General features: G+C 49.7%; 1 protein-coding gene across 1 annotated transcript; it reads right to left on the bottom strand.

Moving 5' to 3' along the window:
• Positions 1 to 6,914: 6,914 nt before the first annotated feature.
• GADD45A (growth arrest and DNA damage inducible alpha) lies at positions 6,915 to 11,013 on the bottom strand. The gene is made up of 4 exons (XM_045026078.1): positions 10,877 to 11,013; positions 10,612 to 10,713; positions 9,110 to 9,329; positions 6,915 to 7,672 (listed from the first exon to the last, which is right to left on the bottom strand). The coding sequence occupies exons 1-4, from the start codon at positions 10,918 to 10,920 to the stop codon at positions 7,559 to 7,561; spliced, it is 480 nt and encodes a 159-aa protein (XP_044882013.1). The 5' UTR covers positions 10,921 to 11,013; the 3' UTR covers positions 6,915 to 7,558.
• Between the last annotated feature and the right edge of the window lie 1,929 nt (positions 11,014 to 12,942).

The following is a 12,942-nucleotide window of genomic DNA, read 5'->3' as shown; positions in this document are numbered from 1 at the left end:
GCGGACGCCACAGCACTGCTAAGCACGGAGCCCGCTGCGATCATCGCCGTTTTCTCCTCCTCGCACTTTATCGTCCACCTCTTCCACAGTCAGCTGATGAGAAATTGGGCTACTTTTCAATGGTGCTGCAAGCACTGGGGGACCATAGGGGACGTTTTACAAACATCAACGTCGGGTGGCCGGGCAAGGTTCATGATGTGTGTGTTTTCAGGAACTGTGGGCTGCTCAGACGCCTGCAGGAAGGTAGTTTCTTCCCGGACCACGAAATAACTGTTGTGGATGTGCAGATGCCTATAGTCATCCTCGGGGACCCAGCCTGCCCGCTAATGCACTTGCTCATGAAGCCCTATACAGGCGCCTGGGACAGCGACAAGGAACTCTTCAAATACCAGCGAGCAGCGTGACCTGTGACTGTTCAGTTTCTTTACAGAGAAGCTGAACCTGCCCCTGTTTCTTTACCCAGTTACTGTTGACTCTCCTCTTCGGTTACATACCCCGTTCACCCCGTTACCCCCACTTCCAGCACACGTGTAAAAATAAAATACATGTCCCATTATTACTTAAGAAAGGTTTCTTTATTCATGACTTTTCGTGAAAGGGTTGAAACTGGGACGCAGGCTGTGCTGGGTAGGGTGTGCGTTGATGTAAAGACCGCCTCTAAACTCAAGGAATGACAGGCTCCTGCTCCTAGAGCGGTCCGCAGTGCCGGAAGGCTTCTTTCAACGGAGCCTGCCATCCCTCTTTATGGAATTCTGTGTGCGGGCGGATATGTGACCTTGTGGTGGAGGACGACGGATACAGATTCCTCAGCTGCGTGACTCAGCGGTCCAGGACAAGGACCGCTGTATAAGATCTGTAACCGCCCTCCCCCGCTGCAAAGTCACATCTCCCCCGCCCACACAGATCCTGGAAACCACCTCCAAAAACCGACCAGGGTGCCTACTGACTGCACCGTGTGTGTGACCCGCTGCTGATCCTGCCCCCGTGTCTGTACCCTGGGAAAGGTGACTGTCCTATGCAATTAACCACCCCCTGCCCAGCCCCCCATTCAAACACAGTCTTCTTTGAAAAAACATAACGGAAACAGTAATTAACAGCAAAGCATTTTTATTAATTAAGTAGACAGTTAGGGGATGGGACTGGGATTGGGACTACTGTGAGTCTGGAAGTGAAGGACTTCGGCAAATGTAGGGTATGAGAGCTTTTGGGTACTTGAGCACTGTGCTGTGGTGCAGTGACAGTATTCACGTCCCCGGCCGCCCCTCCTCCTGATTATTTTCAGTGAGGGGGGTATGGGACTTTGTGGCGGGGGAGTGCGGTTGCAGATACACTGCAGGGTGTCTCTGTCCTCCTGCGGTCCTGCAGAACATCCACAAGGCGCCTGAGCGTGTCCGTTTGCTCCCTCACTAGTCCAAGCATTGTTTCAGTTGCCTGCTTGTCTTCCTCACGCCACCTCTCCTCCCGTTCGCTGTGTGAGCGCTGGCACAGAGAGACGGTCTCCCTCCACTGGCTCTGCTGGTCCGCCTCTGCTAGGTAGCAGCCCATACGTTCCTCGAACATCTTGTCCCTTGTCTTTTTCTTTCGCCGCCTAATCTTTGCCAGCCTCTGCGAGGGGGATGCTGTGGCAGGTCTGGAGACAGTGGAAGCTGTGAGATGGGAAACAGGGAGTGAATTCCTTGCAAAGATACATTTTTGCGAACAATTAACTGAGTCTAGGCTGTCTCTGTGAATTCTGGGTTGAGACCCCTGTGCCTGCTGGGGCAGAAATCATTTTCGCGGTGGATTCTGGGTAAATGTCGCCAGTCATTCCTTCCTCCGGGAAAGCAACGGCAGACAATCATTTCAAGCCCGTTTTCCCAGAATTGCCCTGGCATACGCCATAGTGTGGCAACCATGGACACTGTTTTGCCTTTTGTGTATGTCACCGTATGTGTACTAGATGCCGCTGACAGAGGCGGGCCAGCAGCGCTACACAGCAGCATGCTTTTGCTTTTGCATGACAGCAGAGATGGTTACCAGCCATATTGTACCATCTACCATACCATAAATTGGTAATAAGATGGTAATAAGATGGGCATGGTTACCTGTCCTTTTGCACTGCCCCATTTGGGGCTGTCATAAGTGCCCCTGGCCGAGCAGCCAGGGGCGCAAAAGCAAAAATTGGGAATGACTCCCTGAGTCAATCCCTCCTTTTTGGTATCTAAAAATAGAATCAGTCCTGCCTAGATTATGGGCAAGTATACTAGAGAACCACTGTATCATAGAACCAGAGAGCACAGCTGCTCTGTGTCCGATCCTGCATAAATTATGAGCTGTATGCTATTCACAGGGGGTGCTCCTGCAACAACACCACCTGTTCATTCCGTTCTTACCTCAGCCTTCCTGGGCTACCATACCATTGTCCCAACACTTGTGTGATGAAGTAATAAAGAATGCAGGAATAAGACACACTGACTTGTTTGTGAGAAATGAGTGGAAGGAAGCCTCCAGCTGCAATGATAGTCCAGGCAGGACATTAAGGAGTGTGGATGAAGGAGCCCATCATCCCTCTGCTAGTCCAGGGGCAATTGAATCTTTTATTTACAATGAAGGGTGGGGGCTGATGGAGCTCAGCCCCCTGTTGCAATGATGAGGATGGTTACCAGCCATATTGCACCATCTGCCATCAAAAATTAGGGACAGGCGCCCTTGATCGACCTTACTGATGCTAGTCGGCATGGTTACCAGCCCTTTTGCATTGCCCCATGTGCCAATAGGCTGATGATGAGGACGGATTTCCATCTTTTTGCACCATCAGCCATCCATAGCGTGGGGGGAGCAAGGATGTTGGTGTTGAGTGCTGCACCATCGCGTCTATCTGCAGCATTCAGTAAAGATAGGGTGACGTAAAAGAGTCAACAGAGGATTGTTTTCACTTCTGGTGGTGGGTGGGGTGTGTGCGCAAACTGCCGAACTATGCCCTGACCCACCGCAGACACTGTGTTTGACCCTAGAAGCATTTGGAGCTCATCCAAGAATGCAAATACTTTTCGGAGACAGCAGGAACTGTGGGATACCTTGCGTCCTCATTCCCCCCTCCCTCCATGAGCGTCCATTATATTCTTTGGCTTTCCATTACGCTCGTCACGCAGCTGCGTGCTGAGTCTGTGCTATGCCGTCTGTCCGTAGATTTTTTTAAAAATACTTTGGACCAGGCGTAAAATTACAGTAATTAACCTAATTAGATGCAGGAGTCTCCGAGCGAGATCACCCTGAGGAGGGTCACTGAAGGAGATAGAGAGCGCATGCTGCGTGAAATCTATCACGAACCAGGGCCCGATGCAGCCGTGCTCGGGGAGGCAGTGCTCCCTGAGTACCTCATGAAAGCCTTGCGCGGAAAAGTGTGCGACCACGGAGCACCCAATAAGGCAGCTCTCCCCAGGAACCTCCTGCTGATGCTTTTCGATTAACGCAAGGAGAGCTTCGTGGAGATCTCCAAGGATGATTTCTGTTCTATCCCCATATATAGAGATCCCTCCTTTTCACACAGTTAAGATTCCTGTTATATTAAGAATAAAAGTTAACATGGTTAAAGCACTTACCGACTGCTCCTTCCCCTGATTCAGGGTCCGGGTTAATGGCCGGGGAGGGTTGTTGGGGGATCTCCGTGACGGTGATGAATAGATCCTGGCTGTCGGGGAAACCAGCGTTGTAAGCGCTCTCGCCTGCCTCGTCCTCCACAAACCCTTCCTCATCTTCCCCGTCCGCGAACATCACCGAGGAACTGGCCGTCGACACTGTCCCATCGTCAGAGTCCACGGTCACTGGTGGGGCAGTGGTGGCAGGCTCCGTAGCGTCTGTTTGCCGCTTTGATTTTTTGGTAGCCTTGTCTGGGGTCCTTGATTTTCACGCGGCGCTGCGTTGCATCCCGCCTGTATCCTCTGTCTCTCATGGCTTTGGAGACCTTCTCGTAGGTCTTCGCATTCCCTGTTTTGGAGCGCAGCTCCGAAAGCACAGACTCCTCGCCCCACACACCGATCAGATCGAAGAGTTCCCAGTCAGTCTATGCTGGGTCCCTCTTTCTATTCACAGATAACATGAACTCCTCTGCTGGAGAGCTCTGCATCGTTGCAGGTGCTGCGGAGCTCGCCCCGATGTCCAGCCAGGACGTCAGATTCAAAGTGCCCAGACAGGAAAATGAATTCAAATTTTCCCGGGTCATTTCCTGTGTGGCTGGTCAGAGAATCCAAGCTCGGACTGCTGTCCAGAGCGTCAACAGAGTGGTGCACTGTGGGATAGCTCCCGGAGCTACTAAGTTCGATTTGCATCCACACCTAGCCTAATTCGAGCTAGCCATGTCGAATTTAGCGTTACTCCACCTGCCGGGGTGGAGTACCAAATTCGAACTAAAGAGCCCTCTAGTTCGAATTAAATGGCTTCCTGGTGTGGACGGTTGAGCGGTTAGTTCGAATTAACGCTGCTAAATTCGAATTAAAGTCCTAGTGTAGACCAGGCCTAACACGGCTACCCCTCTGATACATAACACCCTCCAGATACTGATTCCAACATTCGTTACACCATTTACCTTATTGACTCAGGAACTAGGAACAAAGCCTGGCACATGGAGTTGAAGAAAGGTTAAAGATCCAGCAACCTCCAATTACATGTTTATAGTCACATATATTTAAGGGATGACTAAACTGTTTCCTTAATATCTATAATTCTGCTTCTAAATTACCTCCAGCACAACAGAAAGAGAGGGGATTTTTGAGATGGGCATGAGTGAGGGGGAATTTCGAACACATTTCAGTCTTCAGTGTGTATTTACGTTTGAAATGCTGATAGTAAATTTAAATGCCATGGTAAAGCAGCAAATCAGAATTTAAAGAGACATTGTCAAGTTAAAAATAATGTTTTCCAAAAATTCCTTTCCTTTGTCACTAATGCTATCTTAGAATTATTTACTCTTCACCCTTTCTGGTGTAAATTTGTCAGTGTCACTTGTGGTTAGAATCACTGTCACATTCTAGTGATCCTGGACTTACGTAATATGTGGGATGCAAACACTGCAGGGGAATGTTTAAACCTGAACTAAAAAACTGTTACTGGCTTTGTTTCAAATAACAAAATGTTTCTATTAAGTCTGGAAAAAAATTAGTAAATGGGGGCCATAAACATTTCCTTTTAACTTTATTATTAGTATCACTGTAGCCATTAGGACTAGTCGTGGCCCACAACCCTGTTTTGCTAGGTGCTGGAAAGACATGGAACAAAAAGATAGTCCCTGCTCCACAGAACTTACAGTAAAAGTAGAAGACAAGACAACAGATGGGAAGTGCAAGGAAACAATGAGACAGTATTCGTTAGCATGATAGGTAGTAGTCTCAGAACACCCCTGTGGTCTCAGTATTGTCAATTTTTGTGTAGGCATTGGGACAAAGAGTTTTGAGGTGAGATTTGAAAGTGGATTATGAGGTAGTTTTGCAGATGTTTATAGGGAACTTCTCTGAGGCATGGAGGAAGTATATCCTTTGCAGCAGTAATCAGAAGGGATATTAAGTGGGGCAAGTTAACCCACTGAGGCTTTAATCCTTCAAAAATTTACACATGTAAATAACTTTAATCCTGGGAGGAGTCCCATTTCTGGGAGTAAAGTAAAGAATGTGTGTAGGGACATTTGCTGGATCAGGGCTCAAGTTTGCAATTAGCCAAAAGCAGCTGTCTTATAGTGCAAGATTCTCACACGCTGATAGCAAGTGCATCAAAAAGGTTCTAAAGTTAGGTGTCAGATGTTGTCTCCCACCAAAAACTGACCCTAATGGAATATGAACCAGCACATGAAACTTTTGTATTGCATACAGTATGGCCCTACAATTAGTCTGTGTTTCCCAGAACCATACTAAAATTGGCCATATTCTACCCTGCCTTACCCATAGTGCAAACTCAGTCTGGTCATTGGGGGAACCCAAAGGTGTAAATGAGGACAGAATTTGGTTGGGCTCTATGGATTGCCTGTCAGTCTTCTTTTACATGCAGTTAATCTGGACACAAGGCTTGCTGCAGAAAGAATGCCATTTGCAAGGTTATATTGGCTGCCTATGTACCCCCCAGGCCATGTGTCTGAAGTAGATGCCCTGCTGTCCAAAGGTCAAGTGTAACTAGGCCTGAAACCAGCTAGAAGCAGCATATAGAGAGAGCATGAGGAGAGTCTTCCCAGGTAGGAATGCTAAAAGACAGTCCTTCCAGGGTTTCTGGGCAATGACCCTGGCCGAAGATGGATTAGCCTCTAAATTCCTTCTTGGCCTGTAAGGCCTTCTTCATCAGGTCCTGTACAGCTGGGCTGTAAGGAATATGGGTGCATGTTGCTGATGGAGATATTCTAATGGCTAACCCATCCACCCCCCCTCTTTTGTCTTTCTTTGATTTTGGTGGCTGCTCCATACCATCTAAGCATAGATTCCTTGTAACAGAACTGGCAGTGTTTGTCCTAATCTCCCCATCCTGCTAACAGGTGTTGATCCAGCAGGGAAAGTCTTAAGTGGGTTTTGCTAACTCAGTGTTACCCTTCTCAAATACAAAAAGAGGTAGGAGTTGCTAAGTGGTTCATGGACCAAGACATTAACTGCTTTTCAGCGTAGGAACCTTGGTATAAAGTTCTCAAAAGCACCTAACTCATTGACTTTCAATAGGACCTGGGCTCCTAAGTTACTTAGGTGCTTTTAAAGTGCTTGAATAATACATAACAGGCCTCACTCTCAATGTATTTTTTTTTTAAACCATGATGGGGTTTAGGAATTAAACCCACATTCAGGCTTGGTCCTGTAACTTCTGTGTATATAAAATACCTGTCTTCTAAAATGAACTCTAGCTGCAGAATCAGCCCCTAGCATTGCAGAATATTGAATCTGACAAGAAAGTAAAAGTTAACACTAGGATTTGAGGTTTTTAAATTTTTATTTCAGTAAAATAAACACCATCCAGTTTCAAACAAATTATATTAATGTAGCTGTTTTAACATTTTATTTTATTAAAAAAGTGGTGTAGTTGTATACCAGTTGCTTAAGGGTATTCTGGTTCTGAAATTCATAGCATAAATAAAATCTTCGTCAATATCATAAAATAACTTAGTATACCTTAGAATAAAACCTTGAGCATCAACGTCCCAAAATACAATAAATTTGTTAAAAAATTTTGATTAACCTTTTTGCTCTTTCCTGTTAAAGGTGTTTTAAACCAGAAACTACTAGTTGCACTTTTAAAACTTCAACGTGTTTGGTGCATTTTGAAAGTAACTCAACCATGCAGCTTCTTAAATCTTCCTGTCTGGTTTTTAATTCCTTTAGTGACACACTTGCTTATAACTTTCAGCACAGGTTCTTTTTTCATTCCCATAACTTTCTGGCTGCAAAGTCAACTTCCTTCAGTCCCACACACCATGTTGTTCAATCTCAGTCTACCCACTTGACATCAGTTGTTTGTAATCCATTCGTCAGGTATAGGGATTTACTTCCTGACCAACTGCTAAAGTATTTCAAAATTTCTGTGCAATTTTGTTCAATTAGTTTTCATCCAAATGCCATCATCGCTCAGGGAGATTAATCACTGGGACCCACTGATCCTTGTAGCGACTTTCCTGGCAAAAGCAAATGAGCTGACTCAGTGCTGGATCCTTCCATTGAGATGCATGGGGATTCTGGGGGGGAAAAAAAAAATTGTTCAAAACAAAATTGAATGGTCTTAAATCACTAGTGCAAAAAGACGATGCTACTAACTAACATACAACTAACATCCAAAAGCAAAGCTAAGATGGATCCTTGAACTCAGATTGTAGTTTGATACAAATAGTCTCCTTAAATCCTTTAGAGGTTTTGTGAAATCCTATGCTATATACTTGATTGCATTGCAACAGGGATTCAACATTTAAAAGCTCAGTAAGGGCTTCAGAATTTGGCTGTGGTGGAGGTGTGATCTAGTGGTCAGAGCATTTTAAATACATTCCTATTTTATGTACTGGCATTTTCTTGACGTCTTGAAATTGCTTCATTCTAGTGTTAATCTTGCTGAAAACCACACACAAACAATCTGGCTTCTTATTTGAAAATACTGGATTATATATGATGGGCTATAACTCCCACTGATTTCAGTGAGAGTTCCATGAGAGTGTCAGGATATTGTAGAGAAGTGGTAAAAAATAGCTTTACCATTAGACTGCACCTATACTATTGCATCTAAACCTATAACCCACAACAGCAAAGCAAACACTTAAGAGTCCTTTCATGTTTCTTCTGCAGTATGGGCATAATGGAAATACGGAACAAGGGTTTTGAAGATTATTTTTAGTATAGGGAAAATAGAAGCTGCATGCATATAAACTTCCTCTACTTTTTAAACAGAAAATTATTGATCCAGTTCCTGCTCTGTGTCTCTAAAGAGCTGATGAATTTCAACTGAGTTGAATTATTTCCCTATTTTTCTCCACAGAAATGTACACAGTAACTTTTGACCATGGGCTAGAGTTAAGAAATTATTAAAGTGTTCAGGCTTGCCAAAACCCATCAATGAAAAATTCTTCCCCCTCTAAAAGCAACTAACCTGTTCTATCTAATCTCTACTCTGAGCCAATTTGTAATAAGGAATAACAAATAGAGGAGGCTGCTGTAGCAAGGTGACTCATGAGGATCTCTCTGCTGCTGGCAGGATCTTGAACATGTTTGAACATGCCCATATGGGGAAAACCTTTATGATCAAATCAGGAACAGCTCTGATGCAATGTCCTTAGTACAGGAAATAACTAAGTAGGGAAAAGGGCACGTCATTCCCCATAGCAAGTTAAAGATAGGCCTGATCCAAGTCCCAGATCCGAGCACTCCCAGATCTGGGGTCGGGGGGTGTAAACCCAAATTTGAATTTATAAATGGGCAGAACCCCAGATCCCAAACTCCATAAAGCTGTGGGTGTGTTCAATATCTTACCCAAATGCATATCTTAGCTTATCTCTAAAGCAAACCCAACTGTAATCAGGTGAGAAACAGGCCTCGGAGACCCAGCGTAAGCAGCAGAAAGGGAGCTCTGTGCCAGTAAGTCTTTTGTGCTCCTGCTACGAGGGAGGAAGGAGGGGATGGTCACTTACTGTGACAAGCACACAGTGCAGGTCTGCAGGCTGCTCAGCTCCCCCACTTGCCCCCAGAAGCAGCAGCTCAGCCAGTCGGCCTGGGTTGCTCACTCGCAGAATGTTAATGTCATTCTCACAGCAGAAAGCCTGGATCAGGGTGAAGTGGATTTGCAAAGCAACATCCCGATCATCCTCATCATCTGCCGCTAGCAAACAAAGCACCACATTATCCGGATCCCTGAAGGATGAAACAATACAACCTGATTAGTCACAGCTTACACACGGATGAAACAGACAATGTCACAGCTTATACACATGCAAAAGCTATTATGCAGGCTGATGGTATGTGTCTGAGCCACAAGCAACCAAATGCACACACATGTTCACAAGGTGAGACCTGTGTACACACAGTACATACATGTAGTCAATACAGATGCATCCCTATTTACTGGCTTTACATGCACACAGGTGTACTTCCCCCAGTGTTGTACATGCACACAGGAGGTACTTCTGGCCCCGCTCCACACACACACACACACACACAGATGTACTTCCTCCCTCGGCCCCAGCTCCGCTGCACACGCACACACAGGTGTGCTCCCCTCCCCCCCCCCGGCCCGGCTGCACACGCACACACAGGTGTGCTCCCCTCCCCCCCCCCGGCCCGGCTGCACACGCACACACAGGTGTGCTCCCCTCCCCCCCCCGGCCCGGCTGCACACGCACACACAGGTGTGCTCCCCTCCCCCCCCCGGCCCGGCTGCACACGCACACACAGGTGTGCTCCCCTCCCCCCCCCGGCCCGGCTGCACACGCACACACAGGTGTGCTCCCCCCCCCCCCCCCGGCCCGGCTGCACACGCACACACAGGTGTGCTCCCCTCCCCCCCCCCCCCGGCCCGGCTGCACACGCACACAGGTGTGCTCCCCTCCCCCCCCCCCCGCCCAGCTGCACACACACACACACACCCACATGTGTGCTCGCCTCTCCCCCGGGCGCTGCTGCTCACACACACACACACACAGGTGTGCTCCCCCCCCAGCCCGGCTGCACACGCACACACACGCACAGGTGTGCTCCCCCCCCGGGCCCGGCCCGGCTGCACACGCACACACACGCACAGGTGTGCTTTCCCCCCGGGCCCGGCCCGGCTGCACACGCACACACAGGTGTGCTTTCCCCCCGGGCCCGGCCCGGCTGCACACGCACACACACAGACGTGTGCTCCCCCCCGGCCCGGCTGCGCGCACACACACACACGCACGCACAGATGTGCTCCCCCCCGGCCCGGCTGCACACGTACACACACACAGACATACAGATGTGCTCACACACCCCCGGCCCGGCCCGGCTGCACACGCGCACACACAGGTGTGCTCCCCGCACACCAGGCGTGTGAGGCGGTTAGCCGCCCCCCCCCCCAGCACGGCGCACGGACTGGCAGCCGGCTGTGCCCGGGGGGGGGGGATTACCAGACAACAGCAGAAGGCAGGCGGGGGCCCCCGGCCCCCTCACTTACACGTTGAGCAGCTTGGCAGCCTCGTAGACCCCGACGGTGACGCTCCTCTGAGTCAGGGCTTTGCTGAGAACTTCCTCCAGCGCGCTCCCCGGCGCCTCCATCCTGAGAGCAGCAAGAACAAGCCGCGGCTCCCGTCAGCCAGCCCCGGGCAGAGTCCGCGCGGCGCCCGCCCGCCCCCCTCCGGCATCCCCGCGTCCCCCCGGCGCTGCGATCGTGACAGGCAGCGCGGCCACCCCGCCGCGAGCAGCCCCCCGCCCCGCGGTACCTGCCCATCGCCTGCTGCTCTCCAGCCAGCTCCTCCAGCGTCATCGTGCAGCCGCGGGGGGCGCCGGAGCGTGCCCAGCCCGACCCTCACACGAACTCGCGCCCCCCCAGCTGCAGCCCCTGCCCCCGCCGCGCCGGCTACACCCGCCAGCAGCGCCGCAGCCTCTGAGGGACAAAGGCGGCCTCGGCCGGGGTTATCCTGCCCACATCCAGCCAACCGTCTCCTTCCTCATTTGCATGCGGCCGCCCCATTGGGCCATGCAAATGTGGTTTCGCGGCCCGCTCGCCCCTTTTGCCCGGGCCCCGCCGGTGGAAGGCTGGGGGCTGGGAAGCCGGGCGCGGGACGACAGCGGGCTCCGCGGCTGCCGATTGGCGGGGCAAATGGGTTGGGAGGCGGGGTCTGCGGTGGCAGGGCGCTGTCGATCATCGCTGCAGCCTCTGCGGGCTGCTTCAGCTGTTTTTCTGGTCGGTGCACATTTCCCCCCCCCCCCCTTTGTGTGGGGGAGGGGGCTGCCGGGCAAAGCTGTTGCCAGGGCTTAGTGCTCGCAAAGCGCCAGGACAATAGTAGTTGTTAGTAAGCAGGTTAGAAAAGCCAAGTGGAGCTGCTCGCGTGCAGCACGTTGTCGCTTCCAGCTGCTGTTCAGTGAACTCCGGCATTGTGCTGCGAGGTGCTGCCCGGCTGTACAAGGGAGAAGCGTTTCAGTAGTGGGGTGTGTGACCTGCCACCCAGATGTCACAGGCCATGGGCAGGGGAGGGACCTGGTTTCTGTATCCATCTTGGCTGCTGCATGACTTTGGCATGCATATGGCTCCATTTGGAGAGGTGCTAAGTACCCCCAGCTCCCCTTGACTTCCCTGTAGCTGTTGGCTTGCAATGGGAGCTGGGGGTTCCCAGTGCCTCAGTTTCCCCATCCGAACACCTCCAAGGGATGTTGTGAGACTTGGTTCATTAATGCTGGTGAAAGCTGTATGAGAACATCAGATGGAAGGTGCTTAGAAAACACAAAACACTATTACTGGGAGTGTGATTATAACGTAAGGTGACCAGACAGCAAATGTGAAAAATTGGGACAGGGGGTGGGGAGTAATAGGAGCTTATACAAGAAAAAGACCCAAATATCAGGACTGTTCCTATAAAATCGGGACATCTGGTCACCCTATTATTAAGGCATACCCATTTTTAACATATGTTTGAAGAATGCCACTGTAAGTGTTCATTAACATCAGAAGAGAGGTCACCAGTCACTTGTAGCATAAGACAGTGATTGTGAAGCAGCTGTAACTAGAAAGTAGGGGCTAGATTCTCAGCTGATATAAATTGGCATAGCTCCATTTAAGTCAAAGTAACTATGTGGATTTACACAAGCTCAGGATGTGGCCCTTGACTCCTAAAAATCAGGACTCCATAGGCTTAGTAAGCCAAAAATTGTCTATGCCCACAAATACCCGCTGAGGGCTCAATGCTGCAAGGTGCTGTATGCGCTGGCACTAATCCACAAAAGCACTTAATGTTTAAGCATGTGCTTTTCTGGGTCAGGGCCAGCATGGTGATCTGGCAGATCCAACCTTTTGCTAGCCAGCATTATGGTTACAGTCAGGGGGAGCTGGGTTACGGGGAATTTTCCAGTTTAGGGGACCTGTCTTCCCCTGCTGGTTGGGTTAGTCTCAGTTTCTCTGAGTGAGTACTGGAAGACATGGCTGCCTCATTGGCCTTGTGTGCTGCTCTGGAGCTCCTGAGGGCCATTTCTCAGCTGTGCACTCTGACATCATTTCCTGCCTGGTACACAGCAGCTCCATTTCTGTCTCCTGTCTCCACTGTAGGTCACTTCCCTGCACATCTCATGCCCAGCCCATCTATTGTTGAACTCCAGGCATACTTTTAGATTCCCTCTCTCTACCCTAGGGCCTCCATTTCTGGCCTCCAACCTTCTCCAGCTACTTCTCTTCTGATTTCTGCCCCTCCCCCTCTCCCTTCCAACAGCTCCTTTTTTGCTTTCAGATACCCCATTCCCCTGTCAAGATGTCTCCCCTCTCTTTTCACCACCCTCTGATAGAAGTGGGAAGAGA

This window comes from Mauremys mutica, chromosome 8, assembly GCF_020497125.1.
Source record: "Mauremys mutica isolate MM-2020 ecotype Southern chromosome 8, ASM2049712v1, whole genome shotgun sequence".
Lineage (NCBI taxonomy): Eukaryota > Metazoa > Chordata > Testudines > Geoemydidae > Mauremys > Mauremys mutica.
The sequence above is the reverse complement of the archived record's forward strand: the minus strand, read 5'-3'. Positions and strand labels throughout refer to the sequence as shown.

Bases quoted from the DNA above. Each gene is read 5' to 3' on its own strand.
- GADD45A (XM_045026078.1), bottom strand. From the start codon at position 10,920: ATGACGCTGGAGGAGCTGGCTGGAGAGCAGCAGGCGATGGGCAG. The intron at 9,330-10,611 runs GTAAGTGAGGGG...TTCATCCTTCAG, and splicing joins GCTGCCAAGCTGCTCAACGT to GGATCCGGATAATGTGGTGC. The intron at 7,673-9,109 runs GTAAGTGACCAT...TTTCCCCCCCAG, and splicing joins TGCACTGTGTGCTTGTCACA to AATCCCCATGCATCTCAATG.